The sequence below is a fragment of the Alosa pseudoharengus genome, unplaced genomic scaffold (genome assembly GCF_046254945.1).
Source record: "Alosa pseudoharengus isolate Yale_2024_CS ecotype anadromous, Long Island Sound unplaced genomic scaffold, YU_APseudo_1.1 YU_APseudo_1.1_scf_21, whole genome shotgun sequence".
Classification (NCBI taxonomy): domain Eukaryota; kingdom Metazoa; phylum Chordata; class Actinopteri; order Clupeiformes; family Clupeidae; genus Alosa; species Alosa pseudoharengus.
The window spans coordinates 33,623,875-33,645,910 of NW_027468674.1; the positions used below are offsets into that span (position 1 = coordinate 33,623,875).

General features: G+C 39.3%; 1 protein-coding gene across 1 annotated transcript; it reads right to left on the reverse strand.

Moving 5' to 3' along the window:
• Positions 1 to 1,778: 1,778 nt before the first annotated feature.
• Positions 1,779 to 14,885, reverse strand: dnaaf3l (dynein axonemal assembly factor 3 like). Its single transcript, XM_076298835.1, has 11 exons — positions 14,804 to 14,885; positions 14,580 to 14,686; positions 14,387 to 14,480; positions 14,036 to 14,190; positions 13,727 to 13,903; positions 12,970 to 13,092; positions 11,265 to 11,387; positions 10,901 to 11,168; positions 2,245 to 2,359; positions 2,024 to 2,098; positions 1,779 to 1,917 (listed from the first exon to the last, which is right to left on the reverse strand). The coding sequence occupies exons 1-11, from the start codon at positions 14,883 to 14,885 to the stop codon at positions 1,779 to 1,781; spliced, it is 1,458 nt and encodes a 485-aa protein (XP_076154950.1).
• Between the last annotated feature and the right edge of the window lie 7,151 nt (positions 14,886 to 22,036).

A 22,036-nucleotide genomic window follows, 5' to 3' on the forward strand; every position in this document is an offset into this window, starting at 1 on the left:
GACCAAAAAATATGATAAAATACCCTAGAAAAGCCTAGACCACTACCAAAAAATGAGACAACTTCTGATCACAATGAAACTGTCATAAATGGTCTCAGCATCCTCAATAACCCCTGAATTGACACCAAGATTGTGAAAATGTGATCATTATTAGTAGATATATGTGTGCAGTCATTATCCTGGCCAAGGTGAGAAAGCGCCCCCCAGAGGAGGGGCAAAACGGGGTCAGAAAATTTGCACCCCATCATTTTTCAACAGTAGGACCCCAAATAAAGCAGATAAAACAAAAAAATCAATTTTAGCAAAAAAATCCTACGGGACCATTATTTCATGACAATTCGTACCCCACTAGTAGTATAAACTTGTAACGATAGTTTGACCAGTCAATGGCTTTATTTACTTTGAGGTAGAGACACTGTCCCCAAGCCTCATTTACGGTATATGGATATTTTGTTGCATTGCATGTGAATGCATTCTGCTCTAACTGAAAACAACACAGAAAATTTAGACATCCAGAAATAGACCCTCGGTTAAAAAATACTGAACTACTCCTTTAAAACTGGACTTGAGCTGAGACGAGCTCAAATTAAGAATCTCATATTGATGTTAAAATGAGCTCAAAGGCAAGATCTCCTTTGTTTTTATTTCCTATGGCCCTGGTGCTAGTGCTTCATGTTTGCCTCCACTATTGTAGAATGTGGGAAAAAATAATGTTCCGTATGCACACAGAGTTAGACAGGAAATATTTTAGGTCATTTTAGGCCAGATTTTTGGTTGCACCCTGGAGCCCAGAATAGTGCCTCCTAAAAAGCTCATTTTGTGCACACATCAGATGTGAGTGTATTTGGCACACACATCAAATGTGAACAAATTGATGACAAAGACTGCAAAACCAGAGGTGCTTAGAGTGTCCATAATCGTCACTTGCATTTATACTGTTTGTTTAATGTCTTTTTCAACATACATTCTGTTACACACTGTTTGCGTGCTTTATTAGCACATAATGCACAACCCCTCCCTCCATGCCACAGCCGAACTGTGACCACACTTATACCTTCTTAATATAGTTATTTATATATATATATATATATATATATATATAGACTTTATTCTTGCACTGTTGCACTGTTTGACTTACTCATTTGCACCATCACCATGACACTCATTCACAAAGAGCACCTTACCTTACCTTATGCACAGAGGACCACAGGCTCAGTCCCTGCTTCAGTCATTGCAAGTGCACCTGATTGATTAATCACCCACTATGTGGATACTGTTTTTTAGAATTGATTTAGATTAAGTTTTGATTTAGTATAATTTGTATTTTAGTATATTTAGTATATTCTTTATCTTCTACAGTCCTCATTGCTTAGTTGTGTTTTTTATATTATATACTTTTAATTACTTTTTCTGCTGTTAGTGATTGTGTGTGTGTATGTTGTCTGTATGCTACTGTGACCTTGAATTCTATTCTTTGTCTGCAAGACTGACTTCCAAGATGAATGACTTCTTTCTTACTTCTTTTCTTTCTTGTAAACATATCTCACTATTTATCGTTACATAACCAAAGCAAAAAACACCTATAGCCAAAATTACATTTTATCTTCACTACAGAAAGATTTTAATCATAAAGTTAAAAAGAAAGCTACAACCACATGATGCTACAGCATCACTTATGACACTGCATATCACTCCAGAAACAGAGGCAACACACAATATAATTAATATATCCATATGTCCTCCATCCTCAATATGTTGAATACATCACCTTGATGTTATCATTTTTGCTGCAGTGTGAACACAGCATGCACATCACTGGTGCTCTCCAGTGTAGGACTGAAACCTGCCGTTAGAGTGATTTCTTTTATTTTCTGCGTAAAACCAGCCTCTTGCTCTTTGGACAGGTCCAGCAGGTACCTGAAATAGACACATACAATTAGACAGAAGGAGACAACTAACATAAATCTGTCTTAATCTGGTTTAGAATATAGGAAATTCCTAGGTTGAACATAAAGAGACTCACTTGCCCAGCTCCACTATGAGAATGGCTTCAGATGCGCTTATTAATTTCAGAGATGGTTTTAAGGTATGGACCATGCTGAGGGGGAGAGAAAGAGTTTACATGCGCTGAATTAGATCTGTTATAACAGACTTAAAGAACATGCTAAATATTTTACACATCATAATATTGCACATACATTTGTGTCTGTGGACGTGTGTAACGTACGTCTGTATGTATGTTACCTAGCTGAACAATAGATGGTATTAAAGAACTGGGAATATCTTTGCTTCTCAGGGAGTTTTGATAGAGAGTCAAGAGGGAGGAAGAAAACCCTCACACCATTCACAGTCATGAGCTCTGTAAGACAGCAGTTAGACAGTTTGTTTTAAGTAGAAAACTGAAATACATTAGGACACTAACATTATAAATGTGATGTTGAAAAAAGAGCAGAATTCGCATAATTTTAACTAAACAGAAATAGAAATAGAGGGACTCTCTGTAAGGCCTCAAGTGTTTACAATTGGTGAAAATCAATCGGTTATCCTCCTATTGGCCGGCTACAAAGCTATGCTATGTAGGCAGAATTTACACTGTGTTTGTGCTTCTTAACCCTTAGAACCCTAAGCTGTTTTTAGGGCATTTTCACTACCTTTATTCATAAGGATTTATTCTGGTCATTGTAAGTGCAACACACATATATTATATATTGTTTTTTTCAGGAGAGTTTAGGCTATTCAGATCTGCCATCATTTCATGTATTAATACTAGCATTAATTTTATTTAGATTTTTAAAGAATTAAAATATAAAAAGTGTATTATAAAAATTCTTATATTTCGACCTGTATCTCACCACAGCAAGCTCACAGCTCTACATGCATTTCATGTGTGTGTAGGGCAGACTGTCCTGAATCGGGCAATATAATTGCCATGTTGGAGGGATACTCTGGGGCTGAGCAATTTACAGAAATATTTGCTGTGTGATTTACGGAAATAAATGCCATTTTTTATTTAGTGATGAAAAATGACCTTTCTGTGACACGAACTGATCTGACCTGACTTGACCCGAGGTTGCGTGTTACCCTGCGTGCCTGTGCGTATGCAGTCATAATAATTCTCAACTCTTTACTGCATTGCCATGAACAAAGTAAAGGCAAAAAAGGTGTTTATTTGTTGAACAAATTGGGATGCAATGTGAGCCTTGAATTGGATGCCATGCAGGAATTTGCTAGGATCTCAAAACCGGAATATGAACATGCTTTGCCATAGAGAAACACATGATAGCATTGGATTATAAACATGCTTTGCCACAAGAACAGACACAAACGTGGGGTAAGTCCAGCTATATGAAGTTATTATTTTGCTGTCACTTCGTGGCATATCTATGCGATCACGGGTCCGCGAGTAATCCAAACGAGAGTAATGAGTGTGCAGCGTTGGTTTGTGTACATGACGTTATTATTTTGCAGTCACTTCGTCTGGTTTTATAAGCCAGAAGGATCAATAAACATGGTACCAATGGATAGCCCTGTGCCCCCTCTTTCATCTGATATGCTTGCCATATCGATACGATCACGGGTTCGCGAGTAATTCAAACTAGAGTAATGTGTGTGCAGGTGAACGCAGAGAAGTATAGACTGTAAATATGATGCAATTTGATTTAATTTCATGATTTTTTTTAATTTTCATACTTGATCGTACAGACAAGTGTGTAGTCTCGTTGGAAAGCCCCACTTCTGCTCTGTCGTGCAATAAAGGTTTCATCTCGCTGCGATGAACCGTTCCGGAGCAATGTAACAGAGAAGAAAGGGTGTGTTTTTTGACACACTTTGCGTCAATCGGGTTCTAAGGGTTAACAGAATCAGAAGTGCTGTGCAACATGAATAGGATCCTTACAAGACACCACTGGGCATGTTTAACTCAGTAATTGTGAAGAAACAGTATAAATCCAGTGTTTGGATTTTACAGGAAGCTACTGAGGGAAACAGAGGAATGTGACTGCCTGTACAAACACAGGATTTTAACTGTACTGAGGTACTACAGCTTGAGTGTCACCAGGAGCACCCGGCTGATCTAGCCTGACGTTGTCACACTCAAATTCTAGTCAGAATATGAGTCTGATACTGCTCCATTGGGACATAATTATGGGGCGTGTTTCAACCGGTACAGGGGGGGAATGCCTCTGCACTCAATTGCATAGATCTAACCAATCAGAGCAACAAAATAGCACACAAACCATCCTTCTTCTCCACAAATACCTTAACATTGTTTTCTGGTCTTTTGTAAAAGTTATTTTTCCGTCAATATCTCCTAAAACACCCGTTAGCGAAATCGAGATACTTAGCAGGGTAGGCTATTGGGAAAAACTGATATTTCCCCTCCGTTTTAAAAAATAATTCTGTTGAACACCGATATGCTACAAACATGTTATAAACAGCTGGGAAAGGCTGTCGCAAATCCCTCGAACAGGTGGTCAATCAGAGATTTCAAACGAACAAGGGAACAACATGTCACAATGCAAGTCCTGCCCCCATTCATTTCAATGGCCCATGCTAGGCTACTTCAGCCAAAAAAGTTTGAAACGTTGCGTTGTCATCGACTACAGGTAGGGACTACAGTCGTGTTCGTTTCATACACAACGCAACGAGTAGGCTAATAATTGGATATAGGTCATTGCTATGCATCTGCTAAAATGTATGGTCATAGTCAGTTACCTTGTTAATCCACACATAAGGCAAATAATATCCTAGTATGACAACATTTACTTTTTCTTTTATTTACCACAAAGTCTGGTATAATACAGCCTAACCATGTAGGCATTAGTCAAGTATCAGTAGCTTAATCCATGTAGTTAGTTGTTTTATTTGTCGTCTTCTAGAAATGCAAACCAACATAGACGCACAAGGACGCTTGTGCCCAACACTAAACTCGTGCATGAGCTGTCATCTACCAATCAGCATGTAAAGACTGGTGCCGGAAGTTGCAACCATGTAACGCCATGTTTTCAAAAATGTCGGCGGCCAAATGCCATGCTAAGTGGCTGAGGCTAACCCTTCAAATCCTGACCCCCTGGTTCGAGCATAGTTGCTCCACAACGGAGCAATGCCAGACCGAACTTCCCGACCTCAAATGTTGTGGGCGGGGCTAAGTTTGGCTGGCACCCAGGCTACGGCTGATCCAATCTAGCACCAACCCTTATTTTGGTAGCTGAATTTCTGTTCAGCACTAGCAGCCATTTTGTTGAGTGAGCCAAATGTAAATTACGAAGATGTGACAAAATGAAGCCAAGTGTAAACATACCAAATTTCAAAATCAAAGCTTAAGCTATTTTTGAGATATAGAATCCCTATGTTGTAGTGCCCCTGTGGATGGAATTTCATGAAATTTGACATGCATCCAAGGAATGTCATAGTGATCCTATATGTCCAATTCTGTGAGAGGGCCCAAGTGACTACACAGTTTTAAATCTGGCCTGCAGTCATTTCCCGATATACCTACATATATCCCACACAATCTCTCTCTATCTCTAAAAATCGGTGTTTTATCATATCATAACATAACACAACTAAGGTGATAACTAGATGTACCGCATAGCGGTACAAAATATGACCGCCGCTCAGTCCTGTACATCCGTTCCGCGAAAATAAATCACACTAATCAATTTGTCTCCAGCTTTTACTCCATCCCCCACTCTTGAAACTTTTGTGTATGCTTGTTTGGCATGCCTGTGTGTGTGTGTGCGGCTGCACAGAAAGTAGCCTACTGGCGCTGCAAAGGTGAATAGATTGTAGAATAGCCAAAGAAGTTGTAGCATTGTTATAAAACCTTTAAAATCTCTAAACAATCACAAGTAGGGCAGTTCATCACAGTTCATCCATTACAACTGGACTGATTAAAGGTCACTTACACGTGTAGGCTACATTGTATTTGGGTAAAGCAGAAGGTATCAGCATAATGTTATATTTTTTATTTAATATTTTTATTTAATAAACAAAAACTTCTCTGTCAGTTCCATGCCGTTTTCAACAGCTATCAAAAACAAAGGTCATTTTTGGATGGATGGATTTTTTGTGAATGTTTCTTCTTCTACATAAGATTTTAGTCATCTTTAGTTCATGTGATACTTTATTGTCAATGCACAAATTAAGTACCAGTAGTCTGAAACGAAATGCAGTTTTACATCTAACCAGTGGTGCAAATAACTGACATGTCCAAATGGGCCTTCATGAAATGTGTCGCTAGACTGTTCATACACATTTTAACGGGTCAAGTTGAAGAGCTGTTGTCCGTTATTGTTCGTGCAAATATAGGCTGATTCATGTTCCCTTGCATTGTGTAACTGAGGTCCATGGCTAGTCTGGCTTTCACCAGACCAAGCTCAATCTTTTAAGAAATCAAAAAATAAATCGCCGGCAGATCAGGCTGGGTTCACCCAGCCTAGTCCATAGGCGCCCGATATTGTTTAATTTTCCGATTGAGATATCCACGCTCTGGCTATTCTAAATGCAAAAATGCATCAGGGAGTTATAACAAAACTGTAACTAACAAACTAGATCCTAATAGAAAGCTGTTAGCTTCCCTAAGCTACAGGTATAAGGTAGGCCTATTTACAACATAAATTGTCAATAGGCTATGCTGGCGACACAAATAAAATCTCCTTTGGAAACCAATGGCTTACGCCTTACAGTATCAAGCGGACTTAAGCTGCCATATCGTGGCGAAAAGTTGTAATAAAATTCACGCAGCTCCATAAATCACGGAAAGCGCGAATGAAGTAGCCACTTCTAAATGGGACCCACTACACAGTAGCTTAAGGTGTGTTGCTAAAGCAGCCATAATGAAAGCCATAATGAAGGTGTCATTGTTTGGATACTTCACACACACATGCTTTTTAATCTTACAGACTACAACTACCAAGCTGGAATCAAAGCACATTGATTCCCCTCTCACACCCTGCACGCACTTAAAACAAATAAACAGGCGTCTCAGTTTCACGTATGTCACTGCGTTGTGTTGAACCTGCGAGATTCAGCCCTGCACACGCCCGGACTCGAACCCGCAAACAGCAGCACCTCGGATCGGGAGGAGAGCGTGCTAACAATTGAGCCAATAGCCCAGGCTACTGGCTCGCATGCCAGCAGCACTCTTGAGGCGTCGGGGAGTGAGGTTTACCAACGTTCCACAAGCACAGCTAAGCAAAGCATGCTTTAATATTGCATTCATGTGTGTTTTTGTTTCAGAGGAGTGGGAAGGTTGCAGTAAGAGGATACTGGGGTGACATTGTAACCAGCCCATACCTTTGTTTTGACATTGAGACGGATGACAAGAAGCTACTCAAAAAGCACAACAACCAGCATGTTAAGGTTAGAGAAAAATTAAATTAATCGCAAATTAAATGAAATTTATTCCGAAAATTAGTAAAAAGGAGAGTGATTTTTGTATTCTTCTGTCAAAACTGTATCAGACCGGTGTAACATTGTTAAATCTTCCATTGCACAGAATGATTTTTGTAGCACATGCAACAAATAATATTACCATTATGTGTACAGCCCTGCCTTAGATACATCTCTCGAAGTGCGCTCTAAAATATTTGGTTTAGATGTAGATCATCACGGGTGCGTTAATTTTGAAAATAGAGTATTGAAGTAGCCTAGTGGATGTTTGGGAATGAACGTTAGCTCAGATGCTTTCTGAGACTTTTTGTGGTCTTAATGCAACACTTTACAAAGCACTGGCAGGGCCACCAAGGACTGTGACCAAATATACCTATAAATATACAAAAAAAAAACAATTTAGCAAGCAGAAATGTCCCAGCCCGGTGTTTCCATCATAGACAGGTTATCTTTCAGGTATATTTTCCATTAGAAAACCATCGCGTTAGGGAACGTTGTGGCTAACTTACTTAGCTTGTTAGTAGGCCAGAATGAGATGAGAGTCGAAAGATACAATTACAGTGCTGCTATCAATTTGCTTGGTATAACCGCATTTATAGTTTTCTACAAATGCAATCAAATTGGCCTCCATCACTCAACCAACGCTAACGGTAACATTATGTGCCTAGGTCCTTATTGATATTATAAGATTAACGTACCTGCAGTAAAAACCAAGCATGTCCGATAAACATTCTCAGATTTATTTCGGCTTCAAGAAGAAATGGGAATTACATTTCATGTGAAAATCGTCCTATCCTTATTAGACGTTCTCTGCGGTAAACTACAGTCCTTGTAGAAAGCGTCCATTGTTTTTCCAACCCACTTTTAACTTCCAACAAAATTACGCCTCACTGCAACGATGCGCCATCTAGTGGACAAACGACTACGTATCACCAATACTGGAAATGCAGCCATGATGATGATGATGAATATTTGGGTTTCTTTTAATCCTACTGAATTTGTAATTATGTATCGACCATTCTAATACCGATAGTATGTGCGTGCCTGTGTGTGTGTGTGCACCGCCATCTACAGGCCAATGAGTGTACAGTCACTAAATGTACACATAACCTAATTTTTTTAGACCCTCCCATGGATGAAATTCTACGAAACCTGGCATACCCCCAGAGAATGCCAGGTCAATCATACACATAAAATTTGGTGTAGTTCGGGTATCGTTGACCAAAAATTCAGGAAGTAGATGACGGGGAAAAAAAAAAAAAAAAAAACTTTGACAATCATTATATGACCGCTTCGCTAGCGGCGGTCATAATAAGTAGGGGAACAACGGATGACAAAATGCATCTGAAGCAGCTTGTTTGTTTTAAGTCTACGTCTTGGTTCAAAAAATAAGCTGTGTGTCTTGGGTCCACATCTTGGTTAAATAGGCTGCACATATTAAATCTATGACACACTAGCATACCTGTATCACAAAAATAATTGTGCTAAATTGTACAGCACACATGAAAAAACTAAAAAAATACTCTCACACTGTTCTTTAAAGGACAATTCCGGCGCAAAATGAACCTGGGGGTTAATAACACATTTGTACGAGTTCGACCGTTCGCTGGGATTTATTTTCATGCTAGTCGAATGTGACCAGTTTTATTGCAAACCGCTAATTAGCTTTTAACGCTAGCCTTCGGGGCACACGTACAGTAGAAAGAAATCGCTATTTCTATACCACTAAAAAGGCTCAAAATAGCACCACACTTAAACAGTAGCATAATGAGGGTCTCTACATGTAAACCGAAGCATTGAGAACTTTGTAAGTGTACAGGCAGTTTATTAAAAAGAAACACATTACCGTTCACGTCTGGTTGTTCACATATACAGGCAGGCGATGTGAACTAAAATTACATTACATTACATTACATTACATTACATTTGGCTGACGCATTTTTAGCCAAAGCGACTAACAACATGGTAAACAGTTTAAGTTTAGAGCAATTCTCAACAATATTAGGACAATTTAAAAAAACATTAAAGTACAGTAAGAATAAGTGCATCAGTGAGTGCTGTTTTTAACAGTTACGTGTCAGTTTAAGACGGCTGGTGAGTGCTAGGATCAGCAAGACTTGTAAGTGTTGCTATGAGAGGAGATGTTCTCTAAAGAGCTGGGTCTTCAGGAGTTTTTTGAAAATGGAGAGGGATGTCCCTGCCCTTGTAGGAGCTGGCAGTGTGTTCCACCAGCGAGGAACAACAGATGAGAAAAGTTTGGATTGGCCTGAGCGTACCGGAGGTAGAGCATGTAATTTGCTCAATATAGGCCTATCAGAAATAAGCTCCGATGTAACATAACTTGTATAGTGTACTTACTTAGTGGATGTCCATCTGGTCTCTCTGGTATGGATCGCCGCCTCCAATTTCTTTTCGGGACATGGAAAAAAGTTTCAACTACAGCCCTGTTTATCAATGAGGGGGAATCTTCAGACTCTACAAAACACTGCGTCTCTTGGGGGTCAAGACGCAACAGGTCCCACTCCATGCAACACAGGCACTCCTCTTCGGTGGCTATAGCTTCACAATGTCCGCAGGTAGCCTACAGTTTCTAGAAGTGCGAGGCTGTGTGCAGCATTGACTACAGGTAGCTCTCTCTCTCTCATAGCCCTTTCACGGAGCTCCGCAGCTCTTCGTTGGTAGGCTATATTCCGACGTCCAATAAGGGTTCATCCTCGATGTCTTCAAATTCGTTCAAATAGCCTGCCATCTCTTATGTCTCCTGTTGCGTTCAGTGCTTCTCTTTTGCACAGTCCTTTCTTTCAGCAACAACGTTTCACATGAGATTCACTTCACATCCCAGAGTTTCGTTTTCCCAAGGCGCCTGCCTGTATGTGAACCAGACGTGAACGGTAATGTGTTTCTTTTTAATAAACTGCCTGTACACTTACAAAGTTCTCAATGCTTCGGTTTACATGTAGAGACCCTCATTATGCTACTGTGTAAGTGTGGTGCTATTTTGAGCCTTGTTAGTGGTATAGAAATAGCGATTTCTTTCTACTGTACGTGTGCCCCGAAGGCTAGCGTTAAACACTAATTAGCGGTTTGCAATAAAACTGGTCACATTCGACTAGCATGAAAAAAAATCCCAGCGAACGGTCGAACTCGTACAAATGTGTTATTAACCCCCAGGTTCATTTTGCGCCGGAATTGTCCTTTAAGCTACAATGTTGTACTAAATTGTAGAGCACTCATGCTATATCACATTACACCAACAATCAAAAACATGGAAACTAGATGGAGATTTGAGATAAAAGGGTTTAAAACTGCATGCTGCAAACTGCATGTTTTAGAGTCTCTAAAACTTTTGATTGACAGGTGAGTGGTTAATCTGAACAAACTGATGCACATTCTTATTCAAACACTATCAGTATTCTTCAGTCTCCACCAGTGGAAAGTCACTCTTAATTAAATTACTTTACATAAGTGATACATTTATAAGCAGTAATATTTTAACCAAATATATTACCATAATGCATGGCTTTCTCCTTCGTCTCTGAATGAGGCTGGCATTCCTCTGAAATGCCACCGTTTGGACGGTCATAATGTTTTTGAAGTTCTTCTTTTCTGTGACTAGCTGAAGAATTTGACTCTAACTGTATCTCAGATGTTTGGGACTGACTTTCCTCTCGGTTGTTGTTTTCACTGGCCTGCAGACAAGCTGTCGGAGGGCTCCCCCTGTTGGATAGGGCCTGGAACAGTGCCAGCACATTTGCAAAGGAGATGTCTTGTGCTGTCTAATAGAGACAGAAGAATACAAAAATCACTCTCCTTTTTACTAATTTTCGGAATAAATTTAATTTAATTTGCGATGAATTTAATTTTTCTCTAACCTTAACATGCTGGTTGTTGTGCTTTTTGAGTAGCTTCTTGTCATCCGTCTCAATGCCAAAACAAAGGTATGGGCTGGTTACAATGTCACCCCAGTATCCTCTTACTGCAACCTTCCCACTCCTCTGAAACAAAAACACACATGAATGCAATATTCAAGCATGTAAGTAGAAGCTTGGAAGCTTTAAATTATATAAATACTAGGAAGCTTTAAATTATATACATACATACATTATACAGTATACTGTATATATAATGCTATGATTCACAAATCATGTCAACACTATATTTAATTGAGATTAGTGAGATTAGTTCAAAGACAACATCTCAATGTTGAAAGAGAGAAATTTCATTGGTTTTTGGGGGAAAAAATAAACAAAAAAACATGTCTCAAAAAAGTTGGGACAGGGGCAATTTTGTGTGTTGCTTCACTTCTTCATTTAACTCATTCATTTAACATTCTGTAAATGTTTAGGGACTGAGGAGACTAGTTACTAGTTTTGAGAATGAAATGTGGTCCCATTCCTGCCCGATACAGAATTTCAGCCGCTCAACAGTCTGGGAACTTCTTAATCATGTTTTTCATTCCATGATGCACCCAATTAGACAAGTCTGGATTCCAGACAGGCCATTTTAGCACCTGGACTCTTCCTCTATGGAGAAATACTGTTTAAATATCATTCAGAATTGATTGTGCCTTGCCAGATGTGCAAAATGTCCATGCCATAGGCACCAATGCACCTTGAACTGGTTTTGAACTGAGCACTAAAACAAGTTGGATAATGTACGTTGGATAGTTGAATAGTACCTCTACTCGAGCCCAGAGGAGTCCATGATTTCCAAAAATAGTTGCAAATTTTGATTCGTCTTACCACAGGATCCTTTCCACTTTACCTCAGTCAATTTTAAATTAGCTCAGGCTCAGATAAGATGGTAGCATTTCTGTATCATGTCTAAACAAAATTTCTTCATTCTATGGTACACACTGGCATGTGTGAATGGAGCATTAAACTGTGTTCATAGACAATGGTTAGCAGAAGTTTTCTTTACTTTACTGTGTTCATACAGAATGGTTAGCAGAATTATTTTCTTTACAGAAAAAGGTCTGCTTTTAATGCAGTGCCATCTGAGGTCCAAAAGACCACAGGCTTCTAATATTTTGTTTTCAGCCCTGTCCCTTATATGTTTCTCTGGATTCTGATATTATTTTAATGATACTATGTTCTGTAGATGCTGAAATCCTCAAATCCTTTACAATTTCATGATAAGAAACATTATTCTTATATTGTTTCATCATTTGCCCATACAGGTAACACAGAATGATGAATACCTCCACATCTTTACTTCTGAGAGACTCTCTGGTGTGCTTTTTTATCCCCATGCATGGTTCCAGTTCACCCAATAGGTTGTAAAATGTTCCTCCTTTAATTGTCTTTATCATTACACAACTTTTCCAGCCTTTTGTTGCCCCTGACCCAACTTTTTTGAGACGTGTTGCTGGCATCAAATTCAAAGTGTGCTTATATTTCCTTGCTATGTTGTTTTTGAACTATTCTCAATTAAAAATATAGGGTTGACATGATTTGTAAATCATTGCATTCTTTTTTTTATTCACATTTTACAAAGCATCCCAACTTTTTGGAATTCGGGCTTTATAGTAGCCTATAGATCATCTGATTTAATGCTAGCAGTTGTAGTTCTACTTACATGACCGAATATGCGGTTGGAGAGCAGACTTTGATTGGCTATTTGGTAATTTCCTTCTCTAAGCTCAAAAGCCAAACCTGTATCCCGCCACTTCACATACTGTTGCTTACTGATGACACCACACTATACGAATTAGAGAAAACAGCCACATAAGTCACAAAGGGCAATGAAAAGCTGATGTGCATGCAAAACAGGACCAAACAGCCTTTACATTCTGAGGCATGTAAAAAGTCTGCAAAATACACTTTATGGCAAAAAGTATGTGGACTCCTGTACATTTAATTGATGTGAGCTTGCTCAATATTACTGAGGTCTCTCAATGCAATAGGCTGTTTGTCCCCCTTTCTATTTATTCATTCTTCAAGTAGGACTAGGTGGTAAATCTGAAATTATTGTGTTTGAAAATGACGTTTTTTCATATGTCCTTAATAATATCATTATTATGACACGAGTGGGAATGGAGTCAGGAAAGGATATCGCCATGGCTGTAATTCTAATAATTCTAATAATTACAGCTGTGGCGATATCCTTTACCAACAAGTGTCATATTGCTTTTATACAACAGTTACATTACCAACTCATTTAGTTTAGAGACACAAAAAAACATTTCCAGCTAGAGCTGACAGCGTTGAGTTGCCAGGCAATGAATTTTCGTTTGATCAAAAGGCTCTGGGTTGCCGGACTATGTTGCATCTTTAAGCACATCATTCAGGTTTGGTGGATTGGTAATACTGTGTATTGTGTAAATTGTACAAACCCCTTTCTGATAAAGCTTCATGGTGAGATCCCAGTCATAACAGCCATGTTTAGAGTCATATCGGGAGCCCAAATACTGCCTCACACGACCATCCCAGGCCTTACTCATAAGTGGGCTATGTGATGGAGGTTTCAGCCATTGCTTGAAGATCCATGCCAACTCATCTCTTTCCTTATACTGGGACAAAGGGAGGTAACATACATTTGTTACAGGTTTGTGGGTAACAGAGTAGTGGTGACCTTTAGACCTCATTCTGTGAACATTATCACATGGAGATTGTGTGTGAAAGCTGAAAAGCTTGTGTCTCACCTTAAGGAGCCCTGTGTCCAGGCAGGGATGAATTTGTGTACTAAGCATGTCAGATACTGATAACGAGAGCTGAGTGGCAGCATATCTTAGGATTTCTTCAGTCTGACTACGAATCTCTGAGTTCCCAAATACCTCTAGAAACACTTCCACCTTTTCTGCAATCACACAACCAAAACACACAATAACAGTAAGAGAATATAGTTTTTTATGCAGATTCTTAACACTGTGTAGAGCCAGCCAACGTGCACTCAATGTTTTAGGTAGCATCATGTGATGTAATAAAGAAACCACAAAAAACCTGTTGACCTGCCTTGTCCAATAAGTAAACATACTAGACAGAATAAGACTCACCATGCAGCCCCAAGCCGTTGGTTGAGGTTAACGAAAGGAAGAGAAGAAGCAACTGTCGTGCCACAACTTCCGTACTGTTCTCAATTACCCACACCTTAAAAAAGATAAACCATAAATGTCTGTAAAAGCAAAATTAAGGATAATTGAATAAGTTGTATGGTGCTAGTCTGTATTACATCTTACGATCACTTACCGATAGTGTGTCTGTGTCTTTCATACCAGCAATAGTCTTGAGGATGTGCCGAGGGTCACTGCAGCCCACAAGTAAGATATTCACCTCTCCCTGTTGTCTCTCTGGACCTTTATGTTTTCAACAGAGATTGCTATTCAGTCATTATGCTATGTAGGCCTATAGCTTAATGTAGGCTACGTTAGCTGTCATTCCCATCAAGAAATATTTAATCATGTTAGCCTCACCAACGTCTAGGAGATCTAAAGCTGGGCTAAAGCCCCACCACGTAGAACAACCTGCACCTTCAATGGTCCTTCCAGCAGACATCTTTCCAGAAAAAACGCACAATGCTAGCGTTAACATCACGTCACCGTGTGAACTAATTATATCAGAGGTGGACAATGGACATCCCAGGTTCAGAAATCAAAACTTGCCAAATATCTGATTCAACCATCTACGTTAACAGGCCAGCTAATTAGCAGCCAGGTAGGTCAGCTTGTCCGCCTCTAATTATAGCAGTCTAACAAATAAAGTGCCACTATTTAATGCTCTGAAATGGACGCAAGAAAACCAATTGTAGGCTACCCATTACCTTTACACAAGACATTAAAAAAGAATGGCAAATGTTCCTCAGACAATCAGGGCCCCTCCAGAATCTCGCCAAGAAATCCTCAGGACCCGCTTCGCTCGCTCTATCTTTGCCGATCTTTGCTCCGGACTGTTTATGTTCACGTTACCTGGCAACCAAAACACGGAAAGTCATGTGGTCAGAGCAAAGCAGAGTCAGAGACGGTTGAGTCAAAATAGGGGTCTAGTCAACGTTGAACAAATTGCAACAGAAGAAAGCTTAACTGATTTTGTATCCTCAATATGTCCTGAGTAAGGGAAAAAGGCCCGAAGAATCCCAATGTTCCCAAAGTTTAGAAAAATACCTAAATAGATAGATAGATAGATAGATAGATAGATAGATAGATAGATAGATAGCCTACTTTATTGATCCCCAAGGGGAAATTCAAGGTCTCAGTAGCAGACATCACACATAGCCTAACCATAGATATATACTGACAGTATACCTATGACACACAACATGCAGAAAGGGTAAATGTATACATACATATAACAAAACTCCACTGTACAATAGAGACCGTAGAAGATAAGAAAAACGAACAAAACTAAATACTATATAAATTAAAAAAAAAAATCCACAGTGTGCTTGAGGGTGATCAAGCATGAGACGCTTGCAGTGACAGGGCCGGGACTGGCCTGTAGTTCTGTGTGCATGGTAAGGTGCTCAGCAGGCTTGTGCACAATTCAGAATTGAATTGAGAATGACTCCTAAATTCCAATTCAATTCTTGAATTTGAATTGAATTTGAATTAAGGTCAAAAACAGGATGTAGAATTACAATTCGAATTTGAATTAAAGGAAGTAGAATTGAAATTCAACGAAATTCGAAGAAATTCATATACATAATTTAAGGGTAGTGTTTAATCAATGAAGCTTCACAGTATATGTCTAATATGATTGCATTAAACACACAATTTGTAACTTAAGTAGAATTCAGGTTTTGTCTTTTGTTGAGATTACTTGCGCAAAATGAGTGTTTTTTGAGGTAGAAAAAGTAAACAATCAAGTAAACTATACTTGAATTTTGAGGTAGAAAAGTAAACAATCAAGTAAACTATACTTGAATTGCTGAAGTTTGTGCTACACTGTAAAATTAGTTTATAACCTTACTTGACCTGTTAGTTTTGAAAAGCATGCAAACTTATTGTCCTTGCAATTCCCATTCCAGATTTGTCTGTAATGTCAAGTTGTGCAAACAAACGCTCACTTAGTGTAGTGAACTTACAGTACACATAATTGCTATTTCAACTAACTTGGTCATTACAATTACAAGTAAAGTATACTGTATGTTTATTAAACACAACAGGTGTATTGAGGTTGTGCTAACTAATGTTACATTCAGCTAACTGATATGACAAAAATGCATTTCCAGAATGCCACATGCCCGGCCTACATATTGTTAAAGAGATCATATATTAATCTTTACTGAAATTCAATCTTAAGTTACAATAATAAAGTGACAGTGACACTAAAGGCTATATATACGGTTTATATTAATACATCACCCCATAAATTACTATCTTGAGCAAGGCACCTAACCCCTCACTGCCCACCGAGCGCCGCTGTAGCAGGCAGCTCACTGCGTCGGGATTAGTGTGTGCTTCACCTCTCTGTGTGTTCACTGTGTGCTGAGTGTGTTTCACTAATTCACGGATTGGGATAAATTAAGAGACTTCCCTCATGGGATCAAAAGAGTATATATACTTTATACTTTACACACACACACACCAAAAGTTATCCTATTGAATAAATAGGCTACAAATACTGTGAACAAACACTTTTTGAGATTTCATTAATATTTTTTCCTATTCAGCTACACCAGTGTTTCTCAAACTTTTTTTCTGGGGACCCACTTTTTAAAAATGACAGACTATCGCGACCCAACTCGTGACTGTGGTAGTTAACAAACTAGATCAGTGGTTCTCAAACTTTTTCTTTCATTCCCCACTTTTATCAAGGGGGCATTCTCCAGCCCCACCTGTCCCTCATCGCTCTAAGAAAGTGGTAGATCAAGCTTAAAATTGTCAAATTTATTGAAATAATGACAAGTTCTAAATATATCCTCTTCAACCGAGTTAAATTCAGCTGGTGCTGCAGATATAATAATACATAAATAAATAACACACATATTTCTGTTTTCCAGCAACATATTAGGAAGCATAGGCCATTTTACAGCATTGTACAATGTATTCAATGAAATACCAACATGCTGCATTAAATGGATCCATAATCCAGTCATACTGAGCACTGCTAGTTGGGAAATATTTTTGAAATAAACTTTGCAGGGATGTGATGTAGGCCTACTGTGTAATACATGTGATCACAAGAGTGGCTCCCAATCAGACGTTTCAGCGATTTTGCTCAGAAATCTCAAAGGCATAATACTGTCGCGATCGAGGCGCAAGTTTTTTTGGTGAATGCAGTAATCTTATTTGCTAGGTGAGGTAGGTGCTTGTCTTTGCCTTGTAACTGGACATTTAACTCAAATGTATCGCTAAGATGTATCAAATATATCGCTAAGATAGGCCAGCTTCGTCAAGAAATGTTCATTAGTGAACGTGCTTGCAGATTCAAACATAGACTTCTCCAGAATATATCCCGCCTCCTAACTTCCGTATCCATCCAACTTCCGGGCGTGGATTGTCTATGGGAAATAACATGGCGTTTTGAAAGATCGTACCTGTCAAACTCTGTAGGTGACAAATTAAAAAAAGCTGCTGGGCAGATTGACCTACACACTTCTGCCATCTAGTTTCCACTGGATTTTTTGATTTTCGGTGCCGTTTAAGTAGTATAGTCTATAGTATACTACTTAAACGGCACCGACAATCAAAAAATCCAGTGGAAACTATATGGCAGAAGTGTGTAGGCCAATCTGCCCACCAGCTTTTTCAACTTCGCTACCTACAGATGTTTTACCGGTATGATATTTCGAAACGCCATGTTATTTCTCATAGACAATCCACGCCCGGAAGTTGGATGGATACGGAAGTTACGGAGGCGGGACTTATTCTGGAGAGGTCAATTCCTCCAAGAAGAGGCGACTCGGAGCTCAAACACGCGCGACAGGACTTTACCTCGGGAAAACCACCTTGCAGTATACTGACACATCGATTGGAAATCGGAGCTACCACGTTTGTTGAAGTGATATAGTTTGTTAGCTTTGTCCATGTACATTTCAATAATCCATCGCTGGTTTGGACCGTCGTTTTAGCAAAGCAAAAGTCACGACACAGGACCGATCATCAAAGCTAACAAAATATTGTTTATTAAAAGGTACAACACGTTCCTGCTGTTTTTAAAAACATTCCGCGAAACGTTTCCTGTTCGGACGTCGATTTACGTGCATCATCATCAGACGAGACGGTTGCGTATACCATGTGACTGCAGCCCACCAATCTCACTGGGGCCCTCTAACGGGGCCGGTTAGTCGATTTCGACTCCAAACATATAGTCTGAGCGAATTAGCCTAGAAAAGGGTCAAAGGTGGAAGTAAATACAGCAAAAGCATATTTGGTATCATTTGAATCATAATTTTCTGTAGATTAAGAATTTGCGCAGATTTGTACCGAAAAAAATATATAGGGCTTTGAATGGAGCATGGCACAATGGCTTTTGGGCCAAAAACGTATGTTAGTACATCTTGATATTAGCTGATATCTCTTAAGCCAATTAAAAGATATTCATCAAACTTGGTCTACTTACCCACTACAAGTTGTCAAAGAGCTGGCAAGACAATTTAGGTCTTGAGGTCAAAGGTCAAGGTTACAAGGGGTCACACAAATAACTCACATGCAGTATTTGGTTCATATCTCCAAAGCAGACTGATGTATCTTCATTAACTCTAGTACATTTATTGTCTATACAAGTTAGATGAACTTAGGGACTCAGGGCCATGGGGTCAAAGGTTAAGGTCAGTTTCATCCCGACATACAAGGTTATAGACGGTGGAGACATGCTAATCAACATGCCATGTTCAATTCAATTACTGTAAATATAGTGAACTTTTGTTATGTAGCACAACATAGACTTGGTTGTTTTTGACATGGGGAGTCCCTATCTACAGCACAATGAGTTTAATACCCCTCCTTTAAGAATCAAGTATCTGATTGCAATTACTGTAGGCAAATGTGCTTAGCAGTTACATAAGTGAAATACTTCCACTAGCATAGTCATGACCTGACCAATATCTCTTTCAATATTGCCCATGCAGTCCTTTTCACAGAACAAGCAGTGCTACTTCCATCTGTAAATTATAGCTTTCTCTGCTGTTGTGACTTTCCATAAGTTAATATGACTGTTAACTGTGGCCCTTGCTATTTTTCCCTTCATGGACAAGGTGTTGTCCACTTTCTCCTGGCAATTTCTGTGACCCTGTAGACTAGCATTGTCTTCCAGTTTTGATGTTAGTAATGTGGCATGTCCGTTGTTCTCTGTTCAGTTGAAGTTAGGGGTGGGCAAAAAATAATATCTAAATATTTTGGAAGATTTTGACGGTAGATATCAATAATCTTATTAAATACGAATTTGTTACAAGCCACCTTATCATTTCTTACCAAGCACATTAAGAGACACAAAGTATTAGGATAGCAGTTCATTTTCTAAATTTTGTTTCTGAAAGATGAGACTGTTGTAAAAAGCAATATTTTCCCCTGGGATGAATATCAGTGTTTAGTTGTGCTCAGTACTGTCTTGATTCATTATTTTCCATTTCACTGCAATGTATGATGAGACTGACTCTCGCCAGATGAATTTCGTTCCACATAGCTCCACTAATCCATCTGGGATCGATCCATTGGAGTGGTGTTTCAGAAGGCTGGGCCTTATCAAAAATCCTTGCATATGATTGGATAAGCCACTTGTCCGTCCTCTATTAACATGCAACTTCAACCACTCACATTGAAGCCAACCCGTGACGCTGAGAACAGTCTCACAGTCGCTTCTACGCTACGTCACATCTAAGAAACTCCCGTCCTGCGTACTGATTGGCTCTACCATAAAATCTGATACCGAAATCACTCTCAACGGAAGCAATCCCAGATGGATGTGAGTGGAGTAAACATTGGTCTAGTGTTATCCAATTGTGTGCAGGATGGCTATACTGTACTCCAGTGGTCCCCAAACTACGGGCCGCGGGCCGGATACGGCCCGCCACCTCATTTTGGGTGGCCCCCCAAAACAAGTCCGCGGTATATAGCATCTGGCCCGCATGGGAGTACGACATCGTCAAACTATAACTTCCGTAATTTCCCCCATTCATTCTCTATGGCGAGTATTAACAGTACACACGTAATACTCTTTTTGTCCACTGGTGGTTGTTTTGGCGCCGTTTTGCGTTTGTCATCGAAAACGGAATGAAACGTAGGCCTACCTGCAAACAATGCAAGAGGCTGACTGCATTAGTGCTCAAAGTATTCTAGAAGTGTATCAATTAATTTTTAATAACTAACTAAGTCAAGTCATATTTCTGGGACTTTCTGGGATAATTATTTATATTTTTTATTCACTCGTTCAAATGTTCATACAAATTCACAAGTTCTCATCAGGTGAGTGAAAGTGGTCATTTCAGATGTTTTTGCCTGCACTTCATAAAACTCTCATAGTTTGAGAACTTCAAATTATTTGTAGGATATTGCTTGTTCACAACTTGAGCTGTGTATGCAAATACACAGAGTTCAGAGTTCACACATTTTGGATAAAATACACTTTTGGGACTCCCTGCTAATACTTTTGGGAATGTTAAAGTATTTTTATTAGTATTATTTCATTTGAGCTACATTTTACACTGATATGGCATGATGGCAATATAAACACAGCTAATAATGGTATTAAATTGCAGTAGCCTATGATTAAATGTAATGGAATATTCAACTAAGGTAGACTGCTGTTGTTCACAGCACTAAGCTATTTATGTTTACTAATATACTCCGAATCTCTGGCCCTCTCTTAGAGCCAGGCATAGTTAGCTGGCCCTCGGAAGAAAAAGTTTGGGGAAGACTGCTGTACTCTATATTTTATACTCCTCAGCCCTTGAGAAGTGCCACCCTCTCACGCCATCTCCATCAACACCCTTCACCAATCAGTATCAAGCAGGGTCGCTTACATTGGTGGAAACCATCTTCCCATCATGCATAAAACTATATGCAAACCTATGTAATGCATAGGTAACATATGTAAAATAGTGTAACCCTAAGTTTTTCTGGTTCATTCCAGTTTGGTGAAATAAGGCCTTCTTATCTTATTCTCTTCCTAGCTAGACAGGCCCTAACTCATAAGGCACAGTGGCCTCCTCATCCCTGTCCTGTCCAGTCCTCACTAGCTTGATAACACCCCCTCTCCCTCAACACCCTTCACCAATCAGTACCAAGCAGGGTCGCTTACATTGGTGGAAACCATCTTCCCATCATGCATAAAACTATATGCAAACCTATGTAATGCATAGGTAACAAAAGTAAAATAGTGTAGCCCTAAGTTTTTCTGTTTCCTTCCAGTTTGGTGAAATAAGGCCTTATCTTATTCTCTTCCTAGCTAGACCCTAGGCCCTAACTCGTAAGGCACAGTGGCCTCCTCATCCCTGTCCTGTCCAGTTCTCACCAGCTTGATAACACCCCCTCTGCCTTAACCATGTAAGGAGGAGATCCTCTCATCCTGGTACCCCCAGTACTTTATGAAACCCATGATTACATCCCTTCACATCCTGAAAACCCACCATAATACCTAGTAGAATCCTATCAGTCCGCTGCTGCCGTTGCTTATATGCCTACTACCAACTTCAGGGAACAAAGTATAACTATTGCAATGCGATGCAAGGGTAGTTTTTATTTCTAACAGTATTCTATCAACATAGACAT